The sequence below is a fragment of the Tursiops truncatus genome, chromosome 5 (genome assembly GCF_011762595.2).
Source record: "Tursiops truncatus isolate mTurTru1 chromosome 5, mTurTru1.mat.Y, whole genome shotgun sequence".
Classification (NCBI taxonomy): domain Eukaryota; kingdom Metazoa; phylum Chordata; class Mammalia; order Artiodactyla; family Delphinidae; genus Tursiops; species Tursiops truncatus.
The window spans coordinates 27,629,988-27,650,937 of record NC_047038.1 but is presented as its reverse complement, the minus strand read 5'-3'; the positions used below and the strand labels follow the sequence as shown (position 1 = coordinate 27,650,937).

The 20,950-nt window shown below is 35.6% G+C and overlaps 1 protein-coding gene across 2 annotated transcripts; it reads left to right on the top strand.

The window, feature by feature from the left end:
• Positions 1-21: 21 nt before the first annotated feature.
• LARP7 (La ribonucleoprotein 7, transcriptional regulator) lies at positions 22-19,478 on the top strand. 2 transcript variants are annotated; one of them, XM_019927835.3, is made up of 13 exons: positions 22-179; positions 6,246-6,456; positions 6,998-7,098; positions 7,171-7,254; positions 7,388-7,552; positions 7,631-7,724; positions 7,804-8,145; positions 8,223-8,367; positions 10,258-10,409; positions 11,196-11,314; positions 14,681-14,840; positions 15,088-15,179; positions 19,112-19,478. In XM_019927835.3, exons 2-13 carry the CDS (start codon positions 6,255-6,257, stop codon positions 19,190-19,192), a joined length of 1,737 nt encoding a protein of 578 aa, XP_019783394.1. In that variant the 5' UTR covers positions 22-179; positions 6,246-6,254; the 3' UTR covers positions 19,193-19,478. The 2 variants fall into 2 exon arrangements, with proteins under 2 accessions (XP_019783394.1, XP_019783388.1); XM_019927829.3 differs by having other exon boundaries at positions 7,801-8,145.
• Positions 19,479-20,950: the final 1,472 nt, after the last annotated feature.

Below are 20,950 nucleotides of genomic sequence, written 5' to 3'. Positions count from 1 at the left end.
AGCCCACGCCTGTGACGTAAACGACAGGCGCACAGTCGCTGGGCCTGTCTTTTCCGAGGCGTACGGAAGAACGGTGTCGCTCCTCCTATGACGCGAAAACAACTACGACTTTAAGGATCGGGAGACGCGAAGGACTGAAGGACGCAGTCTCTGGCCCTGTATTTTGGGAATTGGACGGAGTAAGTTCTAAGTGGACTATAGGGTCGCCCAGGTTAGGTGAGGTCTGAATTTCTCTCAGTCCTTTTTTATGCAGCCCATTCTATCATCTGTCCTCACCCCGCCCCCTCCCATCAACCATCAGTTTGCTCGTCGTAGTGCTCTGTGCGCACGCGCAAAAGTCCTCCGGCAGCCCTTGTAGTTCCCAGTTTTCAGTGATTGGGGGCGCGTGTTGTCCGGTGTTGGAAGGTTCGGGGCCGTCCAGCGTTTGGCGGCGTCCGTGCGGAAGCACGGGTACCGAGAGAGGCAGTAGTCAAAAGTGAAATTGCTTTACTTCACAGGTTCGAGTTTTGCTGGCTAAAAGATACCGAATGTGAGGACTTGTATTTTAAAATTAAGTCATTTTCTTTCTCAGAACTTTAGTCCTTGTCATTCAGAGAGCTGAAAATCCAGTTATGGAAGGAACAAATAATAAGCGTTAAATAGTGTACCGAGTACGTTAATAGACTTACTTAAGAGAAAACAGATGAGGAGGCAGTTGATTACGGGAGACGTGGTAGTGGAAGGCTAGAAAGAGTAAGATACCATTTAACCTGGGCCTTGAAAATTGTATAGAAGTTTATAAGGCAAGGAAGACGAGAAGACTCATTTAAAGCGAAGGCCCAAGAGACAAGAAAGTTTTTGGGTACTGCTGAATAGTCAGCTGTGACTAGAACAATGGTTCTTAACCTTTTGGGCACACCATTTCCTTTTAAAACATGATTTTAAAGCTGTGGATGAGCCTCCCAGGAAAATGCATGTACATGTGAAAACATTTTGCTACAACTTTTTCTAAGAAAAATTGTGGAAGACGTTGAAATGGCCCATTTTATATATATATATATATATATATATATATATATTCACACACACATATATGTGGTGTCTTGTCTAGCTCACTGTTCAAGGCTATCTCTGCCTTTCATCGTCATTGAGCTATTTTACAATTGTGTAAGTTGTAGAAAACAATAATGGAAATCAGTCTTGCAATTATTGCCTTGATTAGTATTGCAATCTATTTTAACAAATTCATTTCAACATTCCTGATTGCTTGTACTTGTGCATGTCTAATTTTTGAGTTCTCCTTTGAAAAGGAGTTTTTGAGTAATTCCTTTTAACCAGGAGTTAAAAACTCCTGGTTTTTAACACTTGGCTAGTTCCCTGGTTAATTGCTTAAATAAAATCTTTGACATGTGATCATTTTATATATGTAGAAGAGTAATGATTTCACCTTTTCTTTAAAATTCATCTTTTGAAAATTTCATGGGATTCACAAGAATTCTTGAAATCCCTCGCAAATTCCATGGGCTTCAGATTAAGGATTTCTGAGTCAGAACATAGAGCACATGGTAACAGGTTGCAAGAAGGTCTGCTAAGAGGTAGGCAGTGTGGGAGTCAAGCATACCTGAGCTTACTTACCCAGCTAGCTTTAGCCAAGTCACTTAATCTTTGAGCCTTTGTAAAAAGAAGTTAAAAGAACCTAGAGGGATTATGAGGATTTAGAACAACGTATGTAAAGTAACTGACATTGTTACACGGTAACTTTTATTTGTTTAAAGCCCATGAAACCAGTTCATTCATTTAACAATTTTTTAAAACCACAGATTATGTTACTAGAAGGTGCTGAGGAGTTTCTAATGTTGGAAGTTTTAATGTCAGAGTCAGAAAATTAGATCTGTGTTTTAGACAAGTTACACAGCTTCTGTGAAGGATGGATGACTTCTAGAACAATTTATAAACTAGTTCCATACTGTTGTGACAGTAGTTGTGGAAAACAGTGGATGGAGATAAGAGCCATTCCAAAGGTTGAATTCATAGTACTTAATAACAGATTGGTAAATGATAAAATGATAATAAATAATAATGCTTACATATTATTGAGTGTGTGCTATATAGCAGCAATGGGAAATGGTTTATTTATTTTGATTAATTCTTACAACTCTATTATGCAGGTATAATTTTTATTCACATTTTATAGACCATAGAAAGATGAGGTAACTTGCTCAAAATCCATACAGCTAGTAAATAGCTTGCTTGGTTAACTAAGTGGAATATGTCATCCTTAAATAAAATGAGGATGGTGAGAAGAACAGTCATGGGTAAGAAAGATAATAAGTTTGATTTGGAATATATGGAATGACAACACACATATTTTTTATCATAGGACATTGAGAAAGTAAACTATGAAGATCAAAATTGTAACAAAAATACTGCCATGTAACTTCCTGATCTTCTGCAACCATTGTGTAGGGAAGCTAACTTGTACCATAGCTTGTTATTTCCTGTTTAATTCATGTCTTCCCCTAAAGTGAAGGTATATTTGATTATCTATAGAATATATTTTTAAGATTAAAATTTGCAGATGAGTGTTATTCACACTAGGCAAGATTTTCTGAACTTAATTCTCCAAGCCACAAAAAATTCTTTAGGAGAAGGAAAGAAGGAGAGTATCTGGGCTGAGATATGAGAATGATGGGAAAAGTCTGATTTCTGGGAGAACTGTGACTTTCTGTGTTTATGCAGTTCTGTCCGCTATTTCCTTAGATGGTGGCTTTGACGATGCAAAGAAGTGGAGAGCTGGTAGTCTGCCCTCTATAATTTGTAGTTTTTTCAGAAGGAAAGTTAGCGTGGACCCTGCTGTAGTGACAGTCATACCCTACATTTGACCCCCTAACAAAATAACTTGAAATGCTTAACACTTTACAGTTTATTAGATCCTTTTAGATATATTATTTAGCTATTCAACAAATGCTGAGGTTGTGATCAAACTGAAGTCTCTACCTTCATAGTGTTTTATTCTAGTGAGGCAGACAGGCAATAGAATTATTATTCCAGTTAGGGATAAGAGGATACAAGTGTAGAAAGTGGTGACTAAGGGGGCGGGTAGGGTTAAGGTTGGCTGGGAGGGGATATTTTAGATTGGGTGAAAGAGAAAGCCTCTTTGAGAAAGTGACATTTGCAGAGACCTGAATGAACAAGGAAGTAATCTCTGCAGGTGTGGCAGGGAAGCTAGAGAGCAACAGGAGCCTTGAGATGGGAATGGCCTTAGCTTGTTTAAAAAGGAACAAAAAGATGGTATGTTGTGGTTGGAATGAGCACCCTGGAAGAAGTTGCGAGTGATGAAGTTAGAGCGAGATCCCCAGGCCAGATGGAATAGGGCCTGTAGGCCACAGTAAGGATTTTGGATTCTATTCGGAGTGTGATAAGAAACGTGTGGAGGATTTTGTTCAAGAGATTGACATTTTATGTACATATTTAAATGATTATTCCAGCTGCTATCTGGAAAATTGATGATAATGGAAGAAGAGTAGAAGCAAGCAAATGTTAGGATGTGTTTGCAGAAGTTCAGGCAAGACACCGTGATAGCTTGGAACAGGTGGTTGTGATGGAAGAAATGAGAAAGATTCATATTCAGTATGTATTTCGAAAAGGTAGAGCTAACAGAAATGCTAATGAATTGGCTATGGGGTGTGAGGAAAGAAGAATTAAGAATTTCAGTGTTTTTGCCCTCTCAGCAATTTTGTCACTGGTGTTTTCTGAGGTGGGGAAAACTAGGCAAAAAATAGGTTTGTTAAAATTAGAGAGTTCAATTTCTGCCAATTTAAGCTTGAGATACGCAAGAAATAAACAAGTGAAGAGGTCAAATGGACAGTTCCATGTTGGAATGGGGAGCTAATGGGAAAAGTCAGGGAAAAGATAGATTTGTGAAACATCAGCATAGAGCCAAGGAGCTTCAAGCCAGACACCCTCTGAAAGGAGGTCTGTGTAGATAAGAAGGGGGCTCAGGACTGAATGCAATCCTAGGCAGCATGTAAAGGTAGAGCGGAGTAGGAGGGTCCGGAAAAGGAAATTGAGAAGAATGCTCCTGGAAGCTAAAGGAAGAAAACGTTTTCAGTGAGGGAGTTACCGACTGCGGATGCTGCTGAGAGGTCCGGTAGACAGCGGAGATAATTGTTTTCAGTTTCATTAGAAAGGTGGAAAGGAAAGCCTGACAGGATGGGTTGGAGTGGGAGTGCGAGGTGAGGACTGTGGTTATGCAGCACTGAATGACACCTGATTGTCTTTCTAATGATTAATTCTGACATATTCCTCCTTTTTTTTTTTTTTTTGCGTTACGAGGGCCTCTCACTGTTGTGGCCTCTCCCGTTGCGGAGCACAGGCTCCGGACGCTCAGGCTCAGCGGCCCTGGCTCACAGGCCCAGCCGCTCCACAGCATGTGGGATCCTCCCGGACCAGGGCACGAACCTGTGTCCCCTGCATCGGCAGGCGGACTCTCAACCACTGCGCCACCAGGGAAGCCCCATATTCCTCCATTTTATGAGTTATGCTAGCATCATCTAAATAAATACTTCATTACTTGTATATTTAAAAACTTGGTGCTTAGCCAATCAGCGGAAGCCTATTTTAAAAATACCAGAATACTCTTCTATTGACTTTGGTCAATAGAACCAAAGTCAAAAAGCCTATTTTAAAAATACCAGAATACTCTTCTATTGACTTTGGCATATTTAGTTGGAGATTGAAGTGAAATGCATTAATGGCTTTGTACCCTCTTACCGGATGTCACTTTGAAACACTATTTCTGGTACTGTCTGCAACATCACTGCTGCAGTGACAGATTCTAGCTGACAGTCAGACTCAGGAGACACAAATAGGCTTTAATCTAATACTGTGTTTACTGAGCTTTAAAGGATACAAGGCAGAAGATACAGTGGAGACAGAATCTTCATCTCATCTGGAGTCCTAGCCCCAGCATTTACTCAAATCCACTGCTTCCCCTGCCCCCAGCCCTGCCATCTACAGTAGACAAGTATGGCTTCCACAGATAAAGGCAAACGGTGTTTTGGGTCACCTTGATATGTAAAAGCTTTAGCCCTTTTGCCCACCAATCTACTGTGTCATTCTGGTCACAGCCTTAAGGACTGCATACCAGCTAATAGCAGCGCCCAACCCAGTGCGACAGAGGAGACAGATGACTCTCCCCATTTGTCTTAATGCTCCTGTTTCCAAAAAACCATGTTATGGGAGACCGAGATTATTCTTAGGCAAGGCTGCATCACCCCAGGCCTCATGTTAAGCCTTTGCTCATCTACTCATTTTTGTGTGCATACCTTTAGTGATTCAACTAAGATGACACAATTCATTCAACAAATTTTTGAGTGAGTACTGTGTACCAGGGACTGGGGATTCACCAGTAAGCAAAAGAGACAAAAATCTGATTTCATCAATCTTACATTCTAGGAAGGATAAAGAATAAACAAATGTATAGTAATAGGGTTATGGGAGATCTCACTGAGGTGACATTTGAACAAGACTTAAGCAAGTGAGGAAGCAAGCCATGTTATCTAGGGGATAATTTTAGAAAGAATAGCAAGATTCAAAAATCCCTCAGTTCAGTTTGCCAGCTGAGTTGTAGCTACAGCTAGAAAAGCAGCATGGCTGGAGTGGAGGGAGCAAAGAAGCATGCACAGTGACTTGAGGAATGAGGGGGTTGAAAGTTGCTGACCAAGAAATAAACACTGGGACAGGAAGGTCACCTGAAAAAGAGATGGTGGATTCTGTGACTTATCAGTTGAATTCTGCTTCTAGTAAACAAATTAACATTTTTAAAAATCAAGAATCAATTTTTATTTCATTAGAAGTTGTATTTTAAAATGCAAATAACTTTTTTGAGGTTTTTGAAAATGTTTCAGTTCCTAATGATATACTTTGAGATATAAATGTAGACATAAATTATACTAGGATAATCTGGTTCTGCAGTTTAAGACATAAAATCCTGAAGCTGTGCTCCATAACATAGGAGGTAAATTATTTTTAAAGTAAAAACAAGGCCAAATGAGAAGTGAACGAGAAAGAACTAAAAAAAAAAAAAACCACTCAAGAAGACCAATGAAAGTTTCCTCAGCTGATGGTGAAAAATGAAGTGTTCCCCTGAAGTTTGTTCTCTGGCAGTCAAATTTGAGTCCATTTCCCTTCAGTCAAAGGCTAAACTAAACATTTTTTCCGTATTACTAATTACTTGTACTGAGTTGATATTTACCTTTTCCCAGTTGACAGGAATGGAAACTGGAAGTGGAAATCAAGAAAAAGCACTGGAAGAGGAAAGCACTGAAAAGAAAAAAGAAGTAGAAAAAAAGAAAAGGTCTCGGGTAAAACAGGTGCTTGCAGATATTGCAAAGCAGGTGGACTTCTGGTTTGGAGATGCAAATCTTCACAAGGATAGATTTCTTCGAGAGCAGATAGAAAAATCTAGAGATGGATGTAAGTTTGCTTCAGTGTATAATTGAACTAGTTTTAAGAGGTGTATCTACTTCTAAGATAGTGTATGTAATTCTATAATGTAGTGTATATATAGCATCAACTCCACTACGCTTGTGTAATGTGTATAATTTTACGAGAACTATTGTAGGCCACTTTTTATATAGCCTTTATATTTTTACAGTTAAAGACTCACTAGGCCTCTAGCAACTTCAAAGCAGATGAACATTTACCACGCATGTTTATTTGAGAATGCATAGAGGTATGTGCAGGATTCAGACAGAAAGGCATTTTACCTAGTCTACATTTCAAAACACCTTTGACTAGTTTTGAAGGGAAGTTGTATCAATTTTCTGTTATGAATGTATAACTGTGACCAGTAAGGCTGTGTCTAACTTAAGGGGCAGATTTAATTCATCCCAAGTACCATTTTATCCTGCTGGTTTATATTTTTAATGTTTTCTTTTTCTTTTTATTTTTAATGTTTATATTTTTAATGTTTTCTTTTTAATTATATTTATTCACTTTAACTTGTTTTCATTAGATGTTGATATATCACTTCTCGTGTCATTCAACAAAATGAAAAAATTGACCACTGATGGAAAGTTAATAGCCAGAGCACTGAAAAATTCAGCTGTTGTAGAGGTAAGAATTGTTACAACTTATTATGTCACATTATATTGTATTAGTGTATTAACCTTATTTACTGTTTTAAAGCTGGATTTAGAAGGCACCAGAATCAGGAGAAAAAAGCCTCTGGGTGAAAGACCAAAGGATGAGGATGAGCGGACTGTGTATGTGGTGAGCCATTTTTCTGGAAAAGCTCAGAAGTGTTGTCCCCAAAAAAACAACAGAAACATTTTAATATTCAGTTAAGTAAAACTTTATTTTAAGATTTAACATTTTATTTAATATTGCTTCTAATTTATCATAGGAATTACTTCCCAAAAATGTTAATCACAGCTGGATTGAAAGAGTATTTGGGAAATGTGGCAATGTTGTTTATATAAGTATACCACATTATAAGTCTACTGGAGATCCAAAGGGATTTGCCTTTGTGGAATTTGAGACAAAAGAACAAGCAGCAAAAGCTATTGAGGTAGGTCCAGAACCTAAAACAAAGGAAAAGAAAATAACCAACTGTTTTAAATAGTAACAAAATTTTATTTCATTTCAGTTTCTTAATAACCCACCAGAGGAAGCACCAAGAAAACCTGGTGTATTTCCCAAGACAGTGAAAAACAAGCCCATTCCTGCCCTTAGAGTAGCTGGTGAGTTATTAAATATTTTTAAAGTAGATGTAGTTGAAGTAAAATAATAAATAATAAAAAGATAAAATTGTTACAGAAGAAAAGAAAAAGAAAAAGAAGAAGAAAGGCCGAATGAAGAAAGAAGACAGTATCCAGACCAAAGAGTCAAATATGGACCCAAGCAAGGAAAGCGTCTGTAAAAAAAGATCGAGGACCACATCTGAGGGCTCTGAAGTAGAGGTTACTGAAGCCCAAAAGCCACCCACAAAGAAGAAGAAAAAACGAGAAAGAACTGAAGTATCCAGCTTACCTTTAGGCAAAACAGGGAAGAGAAAGAGAAGTAGCTCTGAAGATGCAGATTACCTAACTCCCAAATCAAAACTTAAAAAAGTGGCTCAGAAAGACATTAAAAAAGCTTCAGAAGTTTGTAAAGAAAACAAAGGTATTTCTAACTTTAAGCTTACGATTAGATAAATAAGGTTCTTTTTTCTTAACTCACGACTTTATTTTTTAATTTAGAATTAGAAGTCTCTACTGAAGAGGAAAAAGACACTGGAGATATAAAAGATGGATCCCTCTTGAAAGCAAAAAGAAAGCATAAGAAAAAACATAAAGAGAGGCATAAAATGGGAGAAGAGGTTATACCATTACGAGTACTATCAAAGTAAGTCAGCGGTACAAATTATATTGTTGGCATTTGACACACTCCATCACCATTGCTAAAGTGCAATTCCAATTTGTATTGAACAGAGTTGCATATTAGCAACAGTAATGGCCTGAAGCCATGATCTGCAGACAAGTTGCTTTAACACGATTGGGGTTTAAAAAGGAACCACCACACTAAAACATGGAAGCACTTATTTTTTATCAAGTCACAGCAAGTGCCTCCATGTTAAAGTAGAGGGTGTTCCTTAATAGATTTAGAAGCACAGCTTTAATGTATCATAGACCGGCCATTCAGTTAAGTACTCCTGAAGTTTTCTTGAAGTTAAAATGAAAAAGGAAGACTTACCATCACTAAAACATGGAAGCACTTACTTTTTTAGTTTCAAAGCAAGTACATCCACGTTTAAGTGGTGGGGAGCCCAGTCTTGGGAAGAAAAATAAAAATCATGAATGTCCTTTGACCTGTAAAGGAAAGTTAGAAAATAATCTGGGATCAGAACAAACGCGTCAGTTTGGACCTGTCCGACAAAGATATATGAAGTTAAATTAAGTAAAATTTCATTGTAAGGATTATATATTTTTATCCTTTATTCAAAATTTAACAAGCAATGCTGTATTTTCATTATTTTATTTTCAGAGCTTCACTAGTAGCCAGTTTCAACAGTTTAATCCTATAAAAATAGATCTGAATCCTTGAAAGTGTCGGTTTGGGGACACCTCCACTGAAACATGGAAGCACTTACTTTTGTTTTACACAGCAGGTACCCCCATGTTAAAGCAAAGGGGATCCCCTTGGCTTCTGTAAATTAGAAAGGTTGCCATCTCGAATCCGGAGGCATAATTTGGATTCACTTCTACTAAAACATGGAAGCACTTACTATTTTAAAAGTCACAGAAAGTACTTCCATGTTAAAGTTAAAGGGAGTCCATCTACTCAAGGAGTGAGAGATAAGTAGAAGAAAGCAAATGGCATACCTTTTAGAAGAGAGTTTTTCTTAACCTTCCTGGATTACTTTCCAAAGAATCCAGTTTTCCTCTTGGAGGGTTAAAAGGCAAGGACTTTGGGTACTTCTATTTATACTATTCTTAACTCCTGAATTCCTTTTGCCTTTTTATCTCAGAGAATCATTACAAGAGCCCTTTGTTATTCTAATGTATCAGCTCTCAGGGAATGTATGGTCCTGGGTGGGTCTGGATACTTTTTTTTTTTTTTGAAGTATACAGATGTCAATGTTAACAGCTAAAACCATTACCACAGATATTCTCCTCTTTTAAAAAAAAAAAAAAAAATCCCCTATCTGCTTGTTTGATGGCATAGATTAGGGTAACAATGAGTACTCCTGCAGAGCCAGGCGAGGCATTGTGTTTCTATCTGGAGGAGCTCTAGCTGTTTGAAGAAACATCTTACACGTTAAATGTATGTAAATAAATAAATTGCTTCCATGGGGTGTTTTTTTCTTCTTAGAAATTCCTTTTGACTCAAGTAAATACTAAGGAATGTTGTCTCTCAAATTGGAAGCAGTTTAACAAATCTTTAAATTTTAATTTCTCATTTTTTCCCCAAAGTTGACTGACTTTTCTAGTAAATGTTACTAGTTAATTAATTCAATACTTTTAGTTTCATCAATTCAGATATTTGAAACATACTCAAGAATTGAATCATCAAATATAAAACATTTAATCTGAATGTTGGGGCAAAGGGAACTCCCCTTTGTTTGTTTGCCAGATGGACTTAGAACTCAGGAAATAATTTGAGTGTAAGTGTTTAAAGAAAGAAAGGTTGGGAGGAGGAGTGATTGTAAGTCACTGAATGTCTGTATTAGATACTTACTTTTTATTTAATGATCTATTGTCACTATTTTAAAACTACAGTGTTTTTTCATTATAGGACCCAATGGCTGGATTTGAAAAAAGAGTATTTAGCACTGCAAAAAGCTAGCATGGCTTCTTTAAAAAAAACAATATCCCAAATAAAATTAGAGTCAGAAATGGAAACAAACCATGGAGTACCTACTAAGTCCGAAATGAAAAATGAAAAAAGTAAGCATCACTGTGATAGTTTTTGTATCATTATATTGTACTTACACTAAATGTACTTTCTGAGTTATTATATGATAAACTTTAGTTTTAAAAACTTGATTATACAGTGCTTGTTATTAGAAAAATTACTGATTTGTCAAGTTGTCCTGACGTGATTTATTCTTAACATAAGAATATTTGAAGGGTTCATTTTAAACAATCTTTTTTAATCATATAAGTTTTCTCTACAGTTTTCATTATTAATCAAATTTAGTAATGAGTGCCTAGTTTGAGTTGAGCAGGTTTATAGAAACAAAGATGATAATTTCTCACATGACATGTTACTCCTTGGTATTAACCACAAGCAGGAACAAATTAAAACAAGATTTTTGTGAAATCTTCAATATTAGGATATATTTTAAATTCCTGTAAGTTGAAAATATAAATTTCACATTTGAATTGTAATTTATATACAATATTCTTATATATTATCCTATGCCTGTTTATTTCTTCACTTAGTAAAGCACTTTGTTACTTGGTTCATTGTAAAGGAGCTTTTTTTTTATTAAGGTTTTACAGGTGCTCTTCTAATGGTAAAAGTTTGCATTTACAATAATAAAGGTTTTTGTATTTTACTTCATGCTGATCTGCAATAAATAGTATAACTTACAACATGATGACTTTATGAGTAAATTTAATTATTTAAATCAGGCTGAGAAATCATTATTGTTATTCTAAAGTGGGCCTCCTAAGGGTTAAATTATTAAGTGTAAGAGATTTATTTCTGGTCTTCTTCTTTTCAAACAGCAGACAGTGAAGAGGGTGGTCCCCAGGAGAAGGTTAATGCAGCAGGACCACAGTTTGTGAGTGGTGTGATTGTGAAGATCATTAGCGCTGAGCCTTTACCTGGCAGGAAACAAGTCAGGGTAATGCTTTTGTATCCCCAGGATAGTTGTTTCTCTTTCCTCTAAAAAACTCCCCCATGTGAAGGTGTTTTGAATGTGGAAAATGAAGCAAATCAAATTAGAATTTGTTCTCTTGTGATAAACTGATTACTGGTTTTGATTCCATAATAACCCTTAAGTTTGACTTGAAGCAAATTCTAAAGACTGAAATTCCTCACTGGATCAAATTTACAGTGAATATAGTTTAATCCATTTATAGGAAAAGAGCAATTTGTACTTATTTTTATTGGTGCCCTTAATGGTGGTTGTATAGTTGGATAAGGAAACCATACTATAGTTATTATAACTAATAGGGTAGATAAAGTAAAATGTTTTCCAGTATTCATTTTTTAGGGGACTTCCTCTGTTTTCAGAAAAACCTAGAGAAACTAGATTTTAGGAAAATACTTAGTGCTAAAACTTTTTTAAATATTTAATCAACATTAGAGTTGGTTTGAAATAATTTTTAAAATAAAATTGTAATTATCTGCCATTGTCTGGTTTGGAGCAAACTAGAGAATTTGTAATTTGTTTTCATTAGAGCTCTTAGCTTTCAATAGATTCCTAAAAGATTTTGTGACTTAAAACAAGTCAGAACGATTTCGGAATAAAAGGGATAATATGCATATTTTTCACTTACCATGGGCTTAGTTTATTTTTGTCTGTTAATGAATCCTCTTGGGAATAGAAATTTTTTTTCCTGAAAGGCACGGGTTTTTTTGGAGAAAAGAGCCTTTAAATTTTTTATTTTTAAAAATTTTTGGTATTTTTAATCCATGCTGATTATTTTAAAAATTTGAAACAATTACAGAAAAGTGTGAACTATTTTCCAAAGCTCCAAAACTTTTACATGCATATGCAAATAAATCTTTATTTCTACACAATTTACACTTCAAATTGCTATTCATATGGTACTAGTCTTCTTTTTTCACTTTATAAAGTTATCTTTTACAGCATTTTGTACCAGCACAGCAATATTCCTTTCTTATTCACATATTCCTTTGAGTGGGAGTACCATATTTTATTTACTTTTAAACCTTGTCACCCATTTAGGTAAGACGCTTTCTTTTTAAACTATATAACATGTTCTGTAACGTAGCAAATATATTTAAAATTCTTATACTGACATCAGCACCATGTAGTATATTGTTTTGCTTTTGCATAGACTCTTAGCAGTCACATTTTTTGACTCGCATAACCATTAAGGTTGCTCATTGTAACCATCTGTAAGCACTCTTCATCTGAAACCCTATCCCCTAAAATCCTGTAGCTGTCACTAACACAAAATTTAGATTCTCATTACAGTATTAAACCTAGTCAATCCCAAATTGGTATTACCAGCTTGCATTTCAAGTTTGGTCACAGTATAGACTTTCAAATAAGAAGGATAAAAAATTGAGGATGTAAACGCTGCTGTGGTTAGTCAGATTGAAAAAGATTTAACAGAAAAATTACACAAAGTTTGTTATTTGGAATGACTGACATAGGTTTAATTATATTTATCAAATAGCTTTTATTATCTAAATGGTAATTATGTCAATTATAGATTCTTCATTTATGATCACCAAAATCGTAAAATAACTGCATTAACCAAGTTAGTAATTACTTACATTTTGCTGGAACAAAAACTGAGCTACGATTGTTACTGCTGTCTGTGACTTGCCCATGTGATTACCAGGTTAATTTGTCATTCTAAGAAGGGTTTTAAATCCGGAGATTAGCCTGACATTATAATGGATATTTAGTAAATATCTTTTGAATTGTAGTAATCTAATCTGTCTGATAAATCAATTATAAAACTCTAACTACTACCAATGAACACATTAAAATTTCATCACTTCATACCATAGTTTCTTGCTTTGTGTCTAAATTTAATATTGAATAGATAGAGAAATGGGAAGAATTAGCAGGTATATTTCTCTCCAGTTCTCTTAATTTTTTTTTCATTGAATTAGCATACATTTATTAAGAGCCTATTTTGTGATAGGCAGTGTTTTAAGTGTTGGTATGAATTAAGATATAGTCCCTGGCTTGTACATAAGCACAGGTTTTTACTACTTTATAAACTTTTCTTATGAAAAAATATTTCCAGGTATTGCTCAGTTCTTTTTGTAATTCATACTTTAAAAATCCAATGTCTAAAAGTAATCTAGGGAATTCTCTGGCAGTTCACTAGTTAGGACTCCGCGCTCTCACTGCTGAGGGCCCGGGTTCAATCCCTAGTCGGGGAACTAAGATCCCACAAGCTGCATGGCGGGGCCAAAGAAAATAATAAATGTTTTAAAATAAATAAATAAAAGTAATCTAAATTAGTTGTGCCTTGAAATTTTGGGTTAAAACTAAAGGAGGTGAGGTGGGTAAGGCTTTTTTCCCCCAGTTGGGAACCTTCAGTTATTTCTTTAGCTTTATGAATGGAAGTTGATGAATTAAGAATTAGTGTAACATTCCTGCATAATTGCATTGCGTACACTCTAGAACCTGCTGTGAAAAAAAAAAAAGACTAGGAATGCAGGAATCTTGTTAATTTGCCCTCACAGCAGGCCGCATAGGTAAAACTTTTCCTTGCTGTGTGACTCAACTTGTTTAGAAGAGGTTGCTTAGGTGTTTTTATCAGAGAATAAAAGCTCTTGAGCTATCTGTATTCCCATAGACTACTTGGGAACTACTTTGTATGTTCCTTGAAATGTTTTTCACAAGTGGTTATAAAAAGGTTACATATATTTTAAGTCATAAGTGTTTTGGTACAGGTAAGTGCAAACACACCTTCCTTCATCCCTTTTCGATTTTGTTTGTTTTTAATTTTACTCTTTAACTACACCCAGACTTGGAAACCTTCTTCTGAATTTGGAGTTGTATTTGTACCTTCCGCTCTACAAATCTCTTTTCCTTATGCAATATTCCCATGCCAGTTAAGATTTTAAGGATGCTGTTGAAGGAAGGAAAGTTATTATTAGAGTTGATGTTAAATTGGTTCTCAGCTTTGTCCAAGTCACTTTTTAAGAGCATTCGTTTTGGGGGCTTTTTTTCTTTCTCGTTTTCTGTTTTTTTGTGGGTTTTTTTTTTGGTTTTTGGCCGCACTGTGTGGCTTATGGGATCTTAGCTCTCCAACCAGGGATTGAACCTGGGCCCTCAGCAGAGAGAGCACAGAGTCCTAACCACCGGACCTCCAGGAAATTCCCCATTTGTATATATTTAGAAGAAATGTTTGATATAGGATAGTTTCTCCTCATTTTAAATGACATATGGCTCAATTTTATAATAGATTCTAGTACAGCCATTGGAATAATTTTAAAATTATATTGAAACATTTTTATTATTTACTTTAAGCCTTTCTAAACTCTAACGCAGGATACTTTGGCAGTAATCTCAGAAGTTGTTTATGTTGATTTGCTGGAAGGAGATACAGAATGCCATGCTAGATTTAAAACTCCTGACGATGCTCAAGCGGTAATAAATGCATATACGGAAATTAAAAAGAAACACTGCTGGAAACTAGAGATTCTTTCTGGTAAAACTTTATAGAACATTCTTTTTCAACAATTCTTATTGTGGGGTGATTGTTCTATAATTTCTGAGTTTGGCTAATGAAACTACGTTGTTGGGTTTTTTTGGTACTATAATATGCATAAAGTAGCATTAATAAAATGAGACTATTCCGGTTCGGTTGTTGACAATATAAAGCCTTGAATATGTTTCTTCATCTGTATCCTTATGATCAGCATTTTCGTGGGGTTTTTTGTTCTGTTTTTTTTAAGGTGACCATGAACAGAGGTATTGGCAGAAGATTTTGGTAGATAGGCAGGCCAAACTTAATCAGCCTCGTGAAAAGAAAAGAGGCACTGAGAAGGTAATCAATGCATTTTTTTTTATTTCTCTAGATTTTGAAATATACGAAATTAGAAATATTTTCCACACAAGGGTATATAAGTTTATCTTTTTTAAAAAAGAAAATAGTGATGTAATTTAAATTTCTGGCTGCTTTCATTTATGGCTTTGTGGTGAATGATTATTTAAAGATTGTCTTAATGGTAAAAAACACAATGTATTTAGATTGTACTTTTTAAAAATATGAGCCTCCACAGATAAGATTGAGAGACTATGCATAACATTCCCTGTAGCAACGGTAAGCTTTATTCCTTTTTCTCTAGGCTAGCTGACAAGTGAAAGAAACAAACTTAAATAAGTACATTAAATAATTTAAAACAAGTCTCTCTTTCAATAATTTTATTTTAAATGACACTAAATTTATCAGATATTTATTGTTGCTAGTAAGCTGCCTAGTTTATTCTTTTAAAACATTATTATACATGTAAAGGTTAGAACATCTTAAAGTGCTTAGAATAAAATAGGGCACATAATAACTGTGCCCTATTATGTGCACATAATAATAGTAATATTACTAGTATAAATTTTTTAATGTATATTGTAAAAATCGGTAAAATACGGAACGATGTACGTACATCCTTTTATGATTGATTAGCACTTGAAAGGTCATACTTCCTATGTTCTAGGTTTGTTGCTTTAGGGTCCTATTTATAAAATTCTTTGTTGTTTATTTTTTAATTGGAAAATTAAGTTTTTTCATCAGCGTTAGATAGCCTAGGATTCATTGGAATTTAAGATGATTTAGGAGGAGGTTTTCTACTGGTCTTTGTTAATTCTGTGAATGTGGACTAAATTTGCTGAGATGGGGAGGCCTCCCTTCTTAAGGACTCTTTCAGGTCCATAAGGTGTTAATTTCAAAGCCTGCTTGAGAGTATTTAAATGTTAATAAAATCATTAATCCAGAACTGACAACTGAAATGAAATCATTTTGTTAAATAATGCTTATCCTTCTAATTGGTGTGAAATTTCATTTAAATTGTATATATTTTTAAAACTAGAAATCAGAAAGTTTATTTTTCAGAAAGATTCCATCTCCACAAATTAAATTTGAGACAAGGAAATAAACACTGACTTAGGGAATTTTATAAATTGGGTTGGAAAGCAGTGAGTAGTTCTATCATTGGGAGAGTTCTCATTTACCTCTTACACCATCAGGTTTATCATACACATGATTTGTGTGATAAACCTCTGAAAGTATAGACTCCTAGCTAAAGCTATGGATATATCTAGTTTGCTCATTTCATGAAATGAAAAAAAGGTACCACACAGAGAAGCTTCTCAGAGGAGAGGGGGTTAGACCGTAATTTAGTTTACTTCTTTCTTAATTCATTTAATTAATATTTTTGGTGCCAGTTTGTGTTAGCCACTGTTCTAGGAACTGAGTATATAGCTGTGAGTAACAAAGTCCCCTTCTTTGTTGAGGCTTAGAGGTAATATATTAATAAGTCAGATGATGACATGTGCTGTACAGAAAACTCAAAAGTATAATGGGATACATGAGATGAGATTGTCTGGGAAGTTCTATCTGCAAAGGTGACAGTAGAGGAGACCTTAGGGAAGTGAGCAAGCAAGTCAGGAAAATTTAGATGCACACGGCTTCCCTGGTGGCGCAGTGGTTGAGAGTCCACCTGCCGATGCAGGGGACACGGGTTCGTGCCCTGGTCCGGGAAGATCCCACATGCCGCGGAGCAGCTAGGCCCATGAGCCATGGCTGCTGAGCCTGCGCGTCCGGAGCCTGTGCTCCGCAACGGGAGAGGCCACAACAGTGAGAGGCCCATGTACGGCAAAAAAAAAAAAAAAAAAAAAATGTAGATGCACAGCTTTCCAGTCGGAGGCAACAGAAAGTGCAGAGGCCTTGGGACTTCCTTGGTGGTCCAGTGGTAAAGAATCTGCCTTCCAATGCAGGGTACAAGGGTTTGATCCCTGGTCGGAGAACTAAGATCGCACATGCCATGGGGCAACTAAGCCGGTGTGCCACAACTACTGAGCCCGCCGCCTCAACTAGAGGGCCCGAGTACCACAGACTACAGAGCCCATGCGCTGTGGAGCCTGCATGCCACAACTAGAGAGAAAAAAACCCGCAAGCCACAACTAGAGAGAAGCCCGCGTGCCGCAACTAAGAACTGACACAGCCAAAAATATAAATAAATAAAAATATTTTAAAAAAAAAGAAGAAAGTGCAGAGGTCTTGAAAGGAGATTGTGAGACTAGCTGGAGTATTGGAAGCAAGCATGTTAGTAATGGAAATTAAGTATTTTAGAAAAAATTAGCAGCCAAAAGTATAGCATAAATACCTCACTGACATGCCAGCCTACCGTTTCCACAGTAACATTATACTTGGTCCATAATTGAGTGAAAAAAAAAGCACTAAAAACAATCCTGGTTCTTATTTTCACATTGTGGAGGAGAAGGCTACTGGGGAAACTTTCCTGAGCTCTGGTCAGTTTACACAGAATTAAAAGACAAAAGAATTGGTAGAAATATTTTATTTTCTATGTATGATATTTTTACCCATAAAAATCGAGTACAGAAAAGTTAAATTAAGACCTCTGACAAAAGATCAGTAAGATGAAGGAAAGATCTGCCAAAAGGGGTCTGATTCATTCTACCCAGACCAAATCTTTGTAGTGTACCCTATCGCTTTGAGCACATTGGTAAAATTAGATAACAGGTACTGGAGACACAGTAAGGCTTTTGTCATTTCTCTTTAGTTTTTAAAACATATTTGAATTTTTTAATGTTTTTTTTTGAATTTTTTAATGTTTTTATCAAAATGTTCTTTCCTTTACAAAGTACTGATAGGTTAGATATTAAGCAGGTATAGGTGGAATTCATAAAATCTGTGAAGAGCATATCGGTGTGACAGTTTTAAACACTTACATTTTGACTCACTTCACTGATTAAAAGGCTTTTAGTTTAATCTGAAAGTGATTTCCTGCCAGTGGCCACTTATCACCAGTTTAAATAAACTATTTTAATGAATACTCATTAGAATCTGTGTTTTCAAGAGAATAAAATTTTCATTTCCTCCAAAGCTAAGTAAGATACCTTAAGTTTTTTTATCAAGAAAACTTCTGGAATATAAAGATATTTTAAATGTTCTTCTGCATTCCACATAATTTCATTTGCCTTCTTTAAAATTTTCAAGTATTTATGTAAGAGTGTAATTAATAAGTACTCTTAATAGCAGTTTCTTATTTGGAATATTTTTTAAATTTGTAAGCAAACCTTTGTGTAGCACTCAGCCCAAAATATGCTGTCTCATTCAAATAATATATGAATTTTCAAGCACAATATAATTATTAAAGACCACACATCATTTAAGAAGTGTCTTGATAATTAATACTCAAGCCCAAAGGGCTATAAAACAACAAATGTTGGTCCTTAAGCCTCCTAAAATGTCAAAAAAATTACGAGCATGGAATGTTTTTTTTTTTTTGTAATTTTATATTGTAGCATAATTGATTAACAATGTTGTGTTACTTTCAGGTGTAGAGCAAAGTGATTCAGTTATACATATACATGTATCTATTCTTTTTTCAAATTCTTTTCCCATTTCATTTATTACAGAATATTGAGGAGTGTTCCCTGTGCTGTATAGTAGGTCCTTGTTGGTGGAATGGTTATTTTTAATTGAAAATTTTTTTAGTAATCTGGAACTAAAATGAGAGGATCTTAGGTAATTCAAAGGTTTAGTATCTATTTAATAAGCCATAATCTAGACACTTCTCTCTGTAACTGATTTGATGTAAGCTTAATTATCTCATTTGTTTTCTTCTTCCCCTTTTTAAGAAGTTTTATTCAAGCTAATAGTTATGAGATTTTTCTAGTCATAATTATCTTTCTCTTTTTACGTATCCAGTACATTCTAATTTCTGATTTCTTTCTCTGTAGTTAATCACCAAAGCCGAAAAGATCAGACTCGAAAAGACTCAACAAGCAAGTAAACACATTAGATTTTCTGAATATGATTGAAAAAAACATTTTGGTTCACCTCTTAAGATTTCACTGGATGCTAGAGCTATTCTTAGGGAATTCTTTTTTTTTTTTTTTTACGGTAGTAATGTGTAATGAATGTTTTTCTAAAACCTACATTTAATTAAAAGAAATAGTTTTGTTCCTTAATTTGTAAACAAGATGTTTGTCCAGAGACAATTACACTGTATACCACAGTTTTTTCATTAAACGTTGTATTTGTTGAAATTATCTGATATAAATTAACCTCAAAGTGATTTAGAAAATAAATGTGTTTTGAACATTATATTTTTTTCCAAACATTATCATTAATTTTGCTGTTTTGTATTACAAAAACAATAACATTTTTGCAAAAATAATAGTACTACATAAATAGTTTAGGAAACAATGTTTAACAGAGAACTCTCACTGTAGTTATTATTTTGTAGCTTGCTTTTTCCATTTGAAACATCTTAAATACTTTTTCATGTTGATTTATGCAGAGACGTATATGTTGATATTTCATTCTGCTTATTGCACTTTGCCTATCTGAGCTTCCACTGAACAGACCATATGAACTGTTTCCAATTAAAATGTTAAGTGAGTTTGTTTTCATAAATGAAGCTAATAAACATTTTATTTTGGTTAGACAAAATAAAATGTACCAGATACTGTGAACACAGAAAAAAAAAAATCTAGGAATCAGCCTTAGGCATAACCGAAGTCTGTCATTTTATTCGGGAAAATCACAGAATGGTATGTTGAAGGCCTTCCCAGAACTGAACCTGAAGGGCATGTATGTGACTGGCATGTTAATCTCTCGCCAGGTATCAGGAAAGTACTCTGGACAGCCCTGGGGTTCATTTTCTTGGGTTATAAACCCATTTTTAGTTCCATCAGCGTTGTCCAGCAGTGAAGGACTAATTTGGCTGTCCCTTCTATGCATTGTGGGAAGCAAAGGATCAAGAATCTATTCACTCCTATGGGCCAGAAATTTGAGGAAATTGGCTGCATCACTGGTTGGGATGGCAACAGCTTATCAGTACCAAAAATAGGTATGCTGGGGCTTCCCTGGTGGCGCAGTGGTTAAGAATCTGCCTGCCAATGCAGGGGACACGGGTTCAAGCCCTGGTCCGGGAAGATCCCACATGCCGTGGAGCAACTAAGCCCATGCGCCACAACTACTGAGTCTGTGCTCTAGAGCCCGCAAGCCACAACTACTGAGCCCACGCACCACAACTGCTGAAGCCTGCGTGCCTGGAGCCTGGAGCCTGTGCTCTGCAACAAGAGAAGCCACGACAATGAGAAGCCCACGCATTGCAACGAAGAGTAGCCCCTGTTCGCCGCAACTAGAGAAACCCCGCACGCAGCAACAAAGACCCAACGCAGCCAGAAGTAAAGACAAACAAATAAATTTATTAAAAAAAAAAAAAAGGTATACTGACAGGTTGCCACTGACTCACTAGTTTTTCTCTCCCCATGAAGGAAAGCTAGCATACACACTCGTGAAGGAAAAGAATGATCAATTAATAGTTGCTAAACCCTTTTGTGAGGATTGTGAGTAAATAATGCTCCAGTTGATCTAGAATAATCAAAAGTAGGTGTATGTCTCAAGAATTGAGTTAATCTCAAGGAAGACTGTCATAAGGTGACTTCGAAGAGGTTATCAGATAAAATTTCAAAACTTCTCCTCTTGGCAGTCTTTAAAACAAGAGAAGCAATCATTCAACAAATATCTGTGTTTAGACACTCTTGCCCTCGTGGTGCTTATGTTTCAGC

Bases quoted from the DNA above. Each gene is read 5' to 3' on its own strand.
- LARP7 (XM_019927829.3), top strand. From the start codon at position 6,255: ATGGAAACTGGAAGTGGAAATCAAGAAAAAGCACTGGAAGAGGAAAGC. The intron at 6,457-6,997 runs GTAAGTTTGCTT...TGTTTTCATTAG, and splicing joins AGAAAAATCTAGAGATGGAT to ATGTTGATATATCACTTCTC. The intron at 7,099-7,170 runs GTAAGAATTGTT...ACTGTTTTAAAG, and splicing joins AAAATTCAGCTGTTGTAGAG to CTGGATTTAGAAGGCACCAG.